General features: G+C 43.6%; 1 protein-coding gene across 1 annotated transcript; it reads left to right on the top strand.

Moving 5' to 3' along the window:
- The first annotated feature begins 4494 nt into the window (after positions 1 to 4494).
- Positions 4495 to 13091, top strand: LOC107226587 (NF-kappa-B inhibitor cactus). Its single transcript, XM_015667454.2, has 4 exons — positions 4495 to 4516; positions 6945 to 7338; positions 8898 to 9250; positions 11959 to 13091. The coding sequence occupies exons 2-4, from the start codon at positions 7097 to 7099 to the stop codon at positions 12321 to 12323; spliced, it is 960 nt and encodes a 319-aa protein (XP_015522940.2). The 5' UTR covers positions 4495 to 4516; positions 6945 to 7096; the 3' UTR covers positions 12324 to 13091.
- Positions 13092 to 13373: the final 282 nt, after the last annotated feature.

The raw sequence follows: 13373 nt of genomic DNA, 5'->3' as shown, positions 1-13373 counted from the left end.
TGCCGAGGCAATGGATGAGATATATTTTTCTTCATTTTTCATACGAAAGACAACGTTAAATGATCGTAAATTCAAGTGGTATATCCCAATCATTAACAACTCCCGATTAATTCAATATATATATATAAAATAAAAATAAATGAAAGTAAAGTTGTCGAAAACAACTTTGCACGGCGTTCTGCACGTCGAAAAATATTCGTGGCGCGAGTGAATCTCCAGGAAATAAATTTATCGTAGAGCAGTTCAAAAACTCGCCAAGTCCTTTCTAATCCGTGACAACTTGACTCCAACCAGTATGACAACCATTAATGAATACAATCTGCCTAACGGCCTTGTGCACACGCCATAACGGGATTCTTGGGTAGCATTGCGACCTTCGGATGATCACCATCATCGGTTCCTGGTAATAAGGATGAAATACTTGGAGAGACTTTATCACTCTTCCAGACATCATCCTGCTTGGTTATTCATGAGAAAAAAAAGTTTGAGATTCTTAGCTCAGATGTCTCTTTGTCTCACTTCTAATGAATGTTCGAGACCGCTTCTTCACAGTCATTGACAATGAGAATATACATAGATTATTCAATGGGAAAAAATGATTTGCTGCAGGTATTTTTCTGCAGTAACGTGTAAAATTCATTTTGTTTCACCTTAATTTTTTCACGTCAGGAGAAGTGTTATTGGCTTTAAAAATTAAACCCTTCACCATATTCGACTCGGTTAAAGCAGTGTCAGTTCAATTGCGTTATATTTTTGGTAACTTTTATCATTCTTTCAGGGTTTCACGCCGCTTATATTGAAGCGATCAAAAAACACATAGTGGACCACGCCCTCCAGTACAACCAATGAATCTATCTGCTGAAACCAGTATCTCGAAACGTGTTAATTATACGGGTAAACAGTAGTCATTAGTAATCATTCGGGTTGGAGATATGAGAATCTCCTTATCTGCCTGTTCCTCCGCGTCTATATTTGAAAATTCTTACATCGAGAAGCGGTTATAAAAAACTCGAATCGCTTTAGGCGCCAGTCGCGTACATTTTATAGCCCGAAAGTACCCACAGTCAGAAACGTTTTATACAGTTAAAGAAATGCTTGCTATATGATAAAAGTTGTACTCGAGTGTGATAGTTTAAGACAAAAAAAAATATACGGTAAAATTAACTTTTAAACGGGGTCGAGGACGCGGACACAACTGAATATATGCTCGATGCTAGGAAAACGTTGAGAAAGTAAAAAGCGAAGTCACGAAGAAGACAAAAAGTGGAGAACACTTTGAATCGGGATTGTAAAAATTTCTATATACTATCTGCAGGCTTCTCACCAATTGACAGATAATTAATGGTATGCGTGAGACGAGTTGAAGTCACAGATTCTTTTTGCATTAAACGCGAAGAGCCTGCAGATGCCTAGGGAAAATGGAACTGGATTTTCCGGTCAAACTTGTTGGACGACAACTGTAAAGACATGTCTTTTTTTTTTTTTTTCTACTTCATACAAAAACGGCTAAAAAATTCCACGTGTAACGTGTATTATGTCAACTGCGTTGCGAGCATACATCGAATGGTTCAGTTATTCAGGCAATGAAATGCGCCGCCAATCGATGAATCTATCTCTCTACTCTCAAATACAGTCTGGAGTAGATCGATCTACAGTCTTAAAAGTCTGCGGTAGACGTATACAAAGCGGTTGGAATTCCCCAACCGGCTCGGCTCGGCGCCTGCAAGCTTGAATACGCGGACCTATATAAGACCCAAGAAAAGGCCAGACCGCCGTTTCGCGTAGGGTGATTATGAAGAGGAAGACACTGTAATGCACCGTTTATTATCCGATCGCGAAAAGTGTGTTGAGGAAATAAGAAAAGCATTCGAGGAAAAAATATACTTGAATAAATGGCGGTTGCCGGTATTCAGCGGAAGTCTGTATAGATAAACATTACAGTTTACAAGTTTCCCAGTATCCTTATCTCGTGATAATGTTGGGAAAATTGTGCAGTTTTTACCCGTTTGGATTACATCCAATACCAGCCTTACAACGCGTCACCTCGCTTATCGTCGCCGAGATATTAATTTTATACCTTGGGATTTCCGCACTGATGTTTCACGTTCGTGTATAAATCGATGAATAAAAAATTGCGATAACAATTAGTCGCGGAAAATACTGACGGCTTTTTATCTTGTCCTAGCTCATTGTTGTTTTCTTTTTTTTTTTTCCTTTTGCTCGATTAGCACTTGTGTTATATCATTCTGCCTGATCGGTGCAACAGATAAAGAGTCAACAGAAAAAGAATACAATAATGTCGCCCCTTATCTGACGTTAAAAGTAAGAATCGTCATCGTCGCGAGTCGACACGTACGCATTTGTTTCGACTTACGCATTGCGATGATACTTTCGTCGTAAAGTTACGACAGCATAATTCGGGGTGGTTTTTCCGGGTTTCACAGAACTGAGTTCGAGGCTACGTACCTGTTGAGCATACATCATCACCGTTAGTGCTTCGATCCTTTTTGAAATGAACTTGACGAGATCCATCGCTGTTTGACGAAGCGATACGACCTTCGAATTCGGAGAATCAACGTAATTCTTTTTAAAAAAGAAAATACCCACGATTCAAAGACTTGTAGTTTTTACCTGTATTATTGCTACTATATAATCATAAAGGATTCAATATTCTTCAAGGATGACAAGGATGCTTATTCAGCTACCTCTGTTTATTCCCAACCTGGCCTCGACCGACGAAACGAGTTGTTCTTATTTCGAACGAGGTTTGATTAGACCCTGAGTCAAAAACTGACTAACGAAGTCTGTTATACCTATTCCCAGGCATTGTTGGCTTGCGAAGACTCATCGTTATGTCGTATTTTCGAGGATGTTAGAGAATATCTTACACTCGTGGGTACTTAACGTATCCAATTGTAAATACACCGCTGTTTATATAGAGTGCCGAGCTTACTTGACTATTGTATAATGTACTTCCACTTTTATAACGTTTCCTAGTTAACAAACGTATTTTTCAATTACTCAAGGCGATTCTTTATCCATCATTCTCACGTGCTGTCATACGCAAAGCTTTGTCTGGATCTTTTTCAACCGCGTTTCCGGCTCCTTTACGTTTTCGTCAATCATCACTGCGCAACAAAATGATTTTCGCATGGAGTCAACGTGGCCAGCTTGCTTCGCCGTCCCGCGGATCATAAAATTAACCCACCATTGCTGTATGGATTTTCCGCGTGGTTTACAGCTGATTGTGAGGTTTGATTGAATGCGTCACGAGGAACAGAAGCATTACGCTGCACTATTACACGAACGTACGTGACAGACTTTCGATTCGATTCAAGATATTGATTTACGTGAAATTCAATGAGTCAGTACGTGCATCGATCAAGGATGAGAAAATCAGACGTTTCTCCAAAAACGTCGTTGCAACATACGAATATCTGTGCGCGCACGCATCAGAGTGAAATATAATTAATCGTTAATGAATTACAACTGACAAATTCATACAAGTTCTTGACACCGATGCGTTGAGTTATACAGGATATTCATCTCTGTCCGCGTAATTTACGAGCTGCTAGTATCACACGAGCAAAACTATTTATGAGCGGAGCGTATACTAGTTTCGGGCACGTGAAAATCTATCTACGTAGTATAGCTGAGTCCCAAACGCGTGAAACTATTTTTAAGCTCGTTATTTGGGTTTTCGGATTTCTATCGCCCTGCAGTAACTTCGCAGAAAATTTGTTTATCGGGTAGATCAGGCCCTCAATTATTTCCTCAATCCGATCAATGAATGCAAATAAACGGAGCCGTGGTTCGCGAATGACCATCGAACTATCATCGGTTATTCACGTTACGTAAGTCCCGCCGGGCAATACGTAAGTGTGAAGTTTTCACGTGTAAATTGCACGAACAAAACTTTCCCATTTAGCACGTGTCCTTCGCACGAATGTGGGCTGTGTTCAATTAACTTCGGTTGATCAGAGCAATCATTCGCATCGATATTCTCATAGCGCAAAAATCAAAATCGGTTCGCAAGCCGTCGTAGTTATAGCTAAAGCCCTGCGGGTTGCATAATACAGCGGACAAGGAATGAGTATATATTGCCAGGTAGCTGAAAATTTGAAGCAATCGTTTGAGAAGTCCCCCGAGGAGGAATGAAAAGAATGCACTTGCCTCAAATAAAATGGCTAATCAAATGTGTAAAAAGCTCGAGTTGTATACCGGGAGAATAAAAACAAGGTTGACGATGGCTGTTCGCTGTACCCTTGCCAAGAAGATGGCGTATAACTTGCGAAATTTTTCCCCGGTCATTACACAGGTATATCCCGGAATAACGCAAGACTCACAGCGTTCCATCCAATCATCTTACAATCGCGGTTAAGCTCTGAGCCTGTCGTCTTCAATTTAACATGGTTATTTTGAAACTTTGTTTTCGTTCAATTTGTTCTACCAGTGTATTTAGCTCACTAGTAACGAACCAGCCGCCTTGTCCAACGGTGTGGAGATAAGCATTTAGGTACGATATAACGTCAACTTATACTGCAGCGGCATGTCCGCACCGGTCGTATCTTTTGCCTTGTACAATATAACGATATAGATAGGCGGGTACTGTGTTTGCCCAGGTATTATTCTCGCCCGGTATTTCCGAGATTATAGACCCAAGACCTCGGCGTGAATTGTTTATCTGAGAACGAAGAGGGGGGGGGGAATTTAATTTGGAGAAATCGCGTAGCCCCCCCCCCCCCCCCCATCGCCCCTGAAGATCGTGGTACTCATCCTATTTGCAAATTGTTGAGAATAAAGAAGTCCAGTCGGATGACTAGGACTAGACGTATCACTACAATTCACTCTCAAAATACATTACAGACACGAAGCACGTACCTTTCACATCGTCGGAAATATTGCTCCATGTTGCAGCGGTTAATCATGCGGAAAATTATAATCTGTATTGGTTATCAGCTTTGTGTCGTACAGCGGCACCCATTGTAGCAGTTTCAATTCACAGGATACCAAAGTATCGCTGCAGTGATCTCGAATCATTGTCTGGGTATGGAAAATTCTTCATTGTTGTGTTTTGACAGCAGGACAAAGATTAGCTTAGCAAACGGAATAACCCTGCAAGTATATCTGCAGTGTAGAAATATCTTAAATCATATTTCTCACCTCGAAGAACTGAGCTTCTCGGCGTTTTAATTTTCCTGCGAACTGTGAAGAAAAAAGTTTTTTTAATTATAACGTCGATCATCTTCTGTACCGGTATTTGCAGCAAGCATTTGCGTATCTTGAACGGACTTTGAATGTTGAATAAACTTTGATCACGAGACTTGGTACAAAGCGGTGAGATCTACGTAAGCTTTTCACTCATCGTTTAGCACCCGAATTATCTGCGTTCGTCATTACGTCCTCACTGTTAAGTGCACAGCTATTCGTGCAAAACTCCGGCCATAAATAATGGCTGGGTATTTTTAAAATAGACTATTGAAAAGTGGCAGTGCGAGAGAGAGAGTTTTCCGCTGCACCTTAATTGGGCACTGACACCCATATCGGGTGGCGCAATCGTTAATTCGCTTGAAATTAACCGCTTGGTGTTTAGAAATTTTTGAATGTTATCCGATGGTGAAAGCTGATTGTGAACAGCTTGCGCTTATAAACGCGATACAAACCGAAGGAATTCTTTCCTCTTTTACGAACGCAGATATTTATCTAGGTATACATTGATTATGAATCTCCACGCGTTCAACACAGTGTAATCAAGTTTTAACGACCTTCGTACACGTATTTAAATCCATTTCAATCGGGGTCGTTTCTACGCACCAATCCGGCTAACACTAACGAGCTCGATGAGGTCTCGGAAGAGAGCGCGAGACGTAAGGTGAGCTTGACGCGTTTCTACCGTGCAGATTTCCCGAAAGAAAAGCCGTGGGAAAATAACATCTGTCTCACGTCCGCGTGTCAATTGGAGTGCAGCGTGTGACGTAACATACGGAGCTAACACACCGGGAGGGACACAGACACAGCAGGACAAGCATGTCGCATGTCGATGTGAATGTATGTACGTACATCGACGAGCCTTGAAAGTCGAGGATTATACCGACTTGGCACTCAGGAATGGTTTTCCCGTTTCATTTGGCAGCTGCCTAGAGGGGAGAAACGCTCGAGGCGAGTTCCTCGCTCGTGTTTACAACTTCGGTCAGTACGTTTTCAAACGTCAGTTGCGTTGGAACGAATCGAGGAAGCGGAGTCGGTTTGAAAAGCCACTTCGTTATCAGCGTGTTCACGGACTCGCTGAATCGTGCACCAAGCGACTTTCGCAAACCCGTAGTTCGGTGCTAATAGAGCAAATTGACAAGCACTAAACCGTGCAAACATACCGAACATCAAAAGTTCCGCAACTGATTGTGTGACTCGCGCAAACGGTCGGACGATAAGGAGATAACGCGTACACTTAGTGCGGACACGTTGCGAAATGGGGAAATTCGAGCTCGGAGTTATTCCGAAAACGGCAAACTACAGTTGCCTTCTGCAATCGTGAAAGTGAACACCGCCTGTCAGAGCTCTGCGACTAATTGCGCGGTAATTATATACAATTAAACTAATTGCCGAAAAGCCAGATCTGGTTAAACAACAGCTGTTACACAGTGAACGGTATCGCAATTGCTGTAAGTAAAAAAAAAAAAAAAAAAAGAAACGTCAGAAAACAGTTGGAAAGTGACGCTTAGCTGACAGTTCGGAATTATAATCGTAATTTACGGTACGTTATACGTACATCAAAGTTGAAGTGCGTCATTGACATATTTCGCGGCCGCAAACGTCGTCGTTAGTCGCGTTAACTTATCGTTACCGGTATACGCATTTAATCCGCACCACTGCCTCGCCGAGGTTCAGAAACAGCCAGACGATGCTGCAATCACGGATGACGAACCAATCGAAGAAAAACTTTTCAGATGACCCCGGGGTCCAGATCGATTCGGGGTTCTTGTCGGGCCAGAACATCACCGTCCTGCAATCGGAGCAGGAACAACCTGCCGATCTCAGGCTCCACGCCGATCGGGAACACTCCGACGTCTCGTCCTGGAAGATCCAGCCCGACGTAGATATGAGAGTCGACAGCGGGATCGTCGAGGCTGGTCTGAGCGATACCCTGAGCCAACTCACCTTGACACACGTGACGATAAACCACCTCAGAGGAAAGGTTCAGGCCGAACCAACCGACGAATTGGCCCCAGTTACCGGTCGCAGATTTTCGCATCATTCTTCGCCGGTTGACGAAGACTCCTACCTTGAACAAGCCCAGCAGCTTTGGAAGCTCTACTACTCGCAGGACGAGGATGGCGACACGTAAGTCTTAATCGATTGGTACTCTAACTCCCGCTGATTCGTCATCGTCAAAAGACCGAATCGATCATTCGAATCCTTGCTTGTCCTCTTTTCTTTTTCTTTTTTTCCTGTTTGACTTGGATCATTTCTTAACGAGCTATTTGCCTGTTACGATATTATATATTTTGGACGTGCTAAGACTGCTTTGTGTACAAAAAGTCTACCACTGCCTACATGCTTAGTGATCGTTATGCGCGTCGTGTGAGTCATGAAAAACATTACTACCTACGGTAATGATCTCATAAGGATCACTTCGAAGCGGATCGTCCGATCACCTTGAGACATTCCTTTTGTTTTTCGAACAGTTGTTTGTTCGATACGTTGGCCTTTCTCGGTGTTGAAAATTTCATTCCCATAATGCTTTTTAACCTGGTAGAGGAAACAGATGCGCATGCCACTTTATGATCCCGGAATTCCTCGAGTGATTTGTAGTTTGTTCTTGAAACGAGGATACCATCGTAATGGATCATTTACAAAACGATCTTCAGCCAGCGTAGCGGATTCCATTCTTCCGCATGGGACCCGAGCGTATAGTGACCGTAATTTTGGACGGAAATATTCGATTCAAAGTTATTTCTCAGTTTCGAAGGTCGTCTCGAAATAGCTGAGGCATGATGTATCCGCGGGCTGGGATCTACTCACGAATTTAGTACGGAGATCGGGTATATTGGTCATTTTTCGAGGCGTGTTTAACGTTCGGGATCCAAGATTGAACATTTTTGAACGACAAAAGGGAAAATTTAAGCTCAATTTGTCCATTGCATTTCCAGGAAAGCATTTCTGATAGCTAAATTGCACAATTGTATAGTGTATTCATTTCCCTTTCCTTATACACGCCAACGTCGCATGCCGGATTAATTAATAGTCAGAAATGTATAATTGCGGTGGCAAATTTTCCACCCACGTCAATCGAAAACCACAGATTAGGTAGCGGTAAACTTTTTTCAACGCTAATATGCAACCAATGTCCTGGTTGAGAAAGTTTTTTGCCTCAACTTTCAATATCTCTTGACAAATGACCGCAGTTCCGAGTAAAATAAACATTTTCACGACTATGAGTATTTGAAAAAATAAAGAAGGAAATGATCAAAAAGGATTCCTGGTCAAACCCATGAGTAATTCGTCAACCCTCGATGTGTTAATAACGAACAAATTGGTCATAACCCAAGTGGCGGCGGTCAAAAATACCATCCACAGATCTCTGTATCAACCGGTGGTTCGATATCTGAATTCCAATACTTGACTCGCTGATTATAGATCCTATAGTTCGGCATTTAAGATTAGCTCTATCATCCTTCGCCGTCATCTCCGAGGCCAGATCAGTGAACTACGGGTGTGGTAAAAATAGCTAACACAGTTATCAAACATCCAGTTAACCACAGCCCGCCTTGCGCCGTGTGTTATCATCGATGATTGATGACGTTAAAAGCAAACGATCCTTCAAATCCATATCAGAAACGTCGTCTCGCTCGGCATCGAACAAAGAGCCTTAAGTAAATGAAAATAATTTTTTTCAACAGACAGCTACACATCGCCATCGTCCAGGGTTTCCACGAGGTCGCAATGAGCCTGATAAGAATGTCGCCTCATCCCTCGCTCTTCGACTGCTTGAACAGCAAGCGCCAGGCGCCGTTGCACCTCGCTGTTTACACCCACCAGCCGAGCATAGTGAGGCGACTAATTTTGGCGGGAGCCGATCCGAGCCTCAGAAATTCAGACGGAAACACGGCGCTCCATCTCGCCGCAGCATCCGGGGATTTGGCCTGCGCCAGGGCGCTGACCGAGCCGATATCGTCCTGCGAAAGGATGTACCTGACACCCGGAAGACAGGCGCCAGCGATCCCTCAGGACCTCGAGCAGCGGAATTACGAAGGTCAGTAAACCGGAGCGTCGCTATTCTTTTCTCGATTCCGTCAAATCCCGTGAGGGAACAGCTGATAAATTTTTGCAAATCGCAATGTCTTGGCACTTTGATACGCGGGCACTTGGACGACGCGAATCGCGGAACCGCGATGAAGCGGCGTGACCGTCGTGTCTGATTTATTCCGTCAAAACGAAATCGGTAATTGTGTTGATCGCAGATTTGCTCCGGCATCGGCGTCGGTCTCTTTTTCTCGCTTCGCCGACCGATTGTTGCACCTGTAAAAGGCAGGAAGCGTATCCGGTTAGGAATTTAATCGGCCATCCTCTTCTCCGGGATTTGTTGCATCACCGATATCTCTCCCCCCCCCCCCCCCCCCCCCCCTTGGTTTAATTCTGACCTCAAGTCGAAGCAGAAGCAGATGTGTTTGACATTCAGGAATACCTGCCAGGCTATTTGCGCACCGCTGCGTTCTCGACTCGGGAAACCCCACAGTGGCGACAAACTTGGGGGATCCCTGTAACGATTTGCAAATAAAATTGAAAAAAAAAAAAAAAAAAACGTTCCGCGGCCTGATAACGGGAACGGAGGATCGATCTCAAGGCAGCTTGGAGTTTCCCGGGAGGATTTTGCAATCCCGCATCGATCGTCGTCCCGTGTTGTGAAAAGCCTATTTCTAATCCCAGGTGGAGACACGACTTTTCCGAAATATCTGTCGACGGTTTAAAATACGAAAGACAACCGTCTCGGTATGATAAAACGGTTGTTTAAAAATGAAATTTTATGTAGGGCAGCTACGCCGCTGTTGGTGGCAAACTCATCGCGAGCCGGTTAAGTTTAGCCCGCAGGCTTTGATCGGGACAAGGATAGTTCAACTCGCGGCATCCCGTTGGAGCTTATACCACGGAGCTGACTCACGGCAGCTTCCTAGTTCTATCTATATCCTGCTCAGGCATGTGACTTGGCCACCTCTCAATTCCTGGCTTTTCAAACACGTTCGAACGGATTTACCTCGGCGTCTCCCGCGTTCTGTTGTTTAAAAATAATGGTACTTTTTCATACGGGTATTAGGCGAAGCGTGATTGGCGATAAATTTTGTTTCTATTCAAGAGGTAGGTGCAAATTGGCGACCCAGATAATCACCGGCCCTATTCTCGTTCGGTCAAGGCGCCGCGGAAGGATTTGCCAACCGAGAAATACCCGCGGTGACTCTAATTCCTGATTCGCCAATTGCAATTTACACATCGCACAGAGGCGTACGGACAATTCGACGCTCGCGTCCTTCACCTGACATTGTTTTTCGCGATCCATCCAACAATAGAAACGCTACACGCTCGCCTCTGCCAACTCGGTGCAAATACGCGAACGGAAGGCCTCGTCCTCGGGGCGGCCCACTTTCGAAAAACGACCAAACACGGCCCTCGCTTTTCGGTTATGCAACGATCGAGATACAAAAGAGAGAACGATTGGCTGTGAAGTAACTCTTGGAGAGAAACCCCGCGCGACTTTGTTCTGTTGTACGAATTCGTTACTGCCTACTTATCATGGATGCCTAATCGTTGTGTGCACCGCTGCACGATACCGACTGGACGGTATTATGATCGCGGTTTTTCCTCAAGCTTCGGAAGCGGAGCTACGTAATTTGTGTTTGTCATGTGCATGGAATGGGCGATGTCGACTTATCGCTGTCTCATAGACGAGAATTGTTAACGCCCGTATAGATGGAAGAAAAACAATATCGCACAACCATTCGAGGAGTAAGAATTTAATTGCACATGCACGCGTGTAAGCGTTACCAGTGACGCGGTTTTGCTGATATTCCGTACGTGTCCGCGTGACGCAGCGGCATTTTTTCTCTTCTAATCAACTTCTTTGCATACGTGTCGCACGTTTCGAACCGACGCATTTTTGGGGACTATGACCCTGCAGTTCGTGTTGTAAAAGAAGATGATTCAACAAACCCGTGCGATTGTTTCGAAATAGTTGAGTGACGTGAGCACTCCGGTTTGCGGTTGAAAAGAAATACGCGAATGCGATGAGTTTTTCTCGTGGTATCGTTGTACGTATGGTGTATACCTACATGGAGTTTATCCCGCGGAGAAACGATCCAACTAAAACAACCAAAAAGTCCGGAATCCAAAGGTCACAGAAATTGAAAAAAAAAAAAAAAAGGTAGGGGAAAAAGATGTCACTCGTGAGTGAGTCAGGAAAGGCTTTTCTCGACCGAATAAGAATCACCATCACTTCTCGGAAGTGCACCGATCTTCACAATTGCGATAACTGTCGTTCAGTTTTCATTTGGTTTACTTATCATTCTTATTTCTTGGAAAAGCAAAGTAGGTACACCGATGATGATATTAACGCTGAACCGCATGTCCACACCGTTTCTGGACTCTACGTGTGTGCAATGATCATAGGGATTAACCGTTTGTAACGTTTTTTAAACATTGGCTTTTGTTTGTAATAATAAAGCAGAATCCCGCGGCGCCATCCGTCTCCGAGAAATCTTATCTCGGATACCATAAACCGAGAACAGTTTCATTCGCGTTAAATCTTACTTATATATACGTTACACGTGTAACATTTCAGCAATCGTGAAATTTCACCATTACGATGGTGAAATTTAGAAATCCATATAATTCCAACTTCGAACCACAGTCGATCCTGAATCGAAAGAAGTTTAGCACAGCGTTGAACGTTCCTCTTTTTCTTATTTACAGGAGAAACCTGCCTCCACGCTGCAGTCGTCGCAGGAAATACGGAAGTCGTACGATTGCTGATCAGCGTCGGTGCGGATCTCGAGGCTAAGGAGAGGCTGGGAGGAAGGACAGCTCTTCACCTGGCCATCGAATGCCGGAGAAAAGGTGTCACCAGCTTACTGTTGCAAGAGTGTAATCCCCAGCTGGATGCCCTGACCTACGGAGGTGTTACCGCGTACGAAATCGCAGCCGCATGGGACACGCAGTTGGCAAAGGAACTCGGAAGGAGACTCGGTGCGACGAGTTCGCGCACCGCGGATTTCAAGAACAACGACAAGCTTGCAAAAATTCCCCAACTCTGGCAGAGTGTCGGATTACGTGCCTAGGCGAGACGTGAAATTTCAATTCGCGTTTCATCCATTTTCCGTCGAACATACCCAAACCGACGAAGTCGATGATCAAGAGTAAATAAACGAACGGCCGATTCAATGGAACAACCGAAGTTTAACCGACCAAGCGAATCGCGTCCTGTGCTAAAGGATAAAGAAAACGGGAGCTGGATGTCACAATTTGCTGCATGTACGACGCACCAGCGTGACTTGTAACCTTCAGGTTCGAGATGACGGATGAAGAAACGTTTTCCGGTATAACCACGGAGTATTGATTCTTGGGGTGAGGTAAAGAAAAAAAAATAGGGAAACGATGGATGATCCGAGGAACGTGCAGCGATGCCCGATTTTCACCGATATTGTATATTGGACGTGTTGATGTATATATTATAGATAAGTATATGAGCTGTATGAACATGTACACTGGTTACAATTAGTCAAAAATTTTCATGTGTATATGTATATATATATATATATACTTAAAAAATATTTTATATTTATATTTACATGTTACGTATACGTGTATATTTGAACATAGGTATATGTTGTGTTATGTACGTATGGATGTACATGACGGAGACTGTGAATGGGACGACTTCTCACGTCGACTTATGTATTAATAATTTTCTTAATTATACCAGAATCGCAAATTAGACTGTAACAGTGGTGAAGAAATAGCCCAACGAAGAAGAAAAAAAAAAATACCCCGCGTGTGTAAATATCGTCATTCCTTGTTAAAACTGCACGTGTGAACGTGCCGTCGTTGCGAATCGCGAGTAAGTGACAGGATAATGTCAATGTCATTCTCGTGATAAAATTAGCGTTTATACATTTTAATATAAAAAATAAACCAACGATTATAAACCAAGAGACAAGCTGACGTTGTCACTTTTCTTTCCTTCTGTACGTTGAAGAGATAATTTATAACGTATAAATTTATTAGACACGCTGTCGTTTGAGCATAGAGATGCGGTGAAACAGCTTCATGAATCAAATCCTTAAAACGTGCGTTGAAACGATGGACGATGCGCGTTACTCATCGCCTGG

The sequence above is a fragment of the Neodiprion lecontei genome, chromosome 3, assembly GCF_021901455.1.
Source record: "Neodiprion lecontei isolate iyNeoLeco1 chromosome 3, iyNeoLeco1.1, whole genome shotgun sequence".
Lineage (NCBI taxonomy): Eukaryota > Metazoa > Arthropoda > Insecta > Hymenoptera > Diprionidae > Neodiprion > Neodiprion lecontei.
Note: the sequence above shows the minus strand (reverse complement) of the source record. Positions and strands in the feature narration are given on the sequence as shown.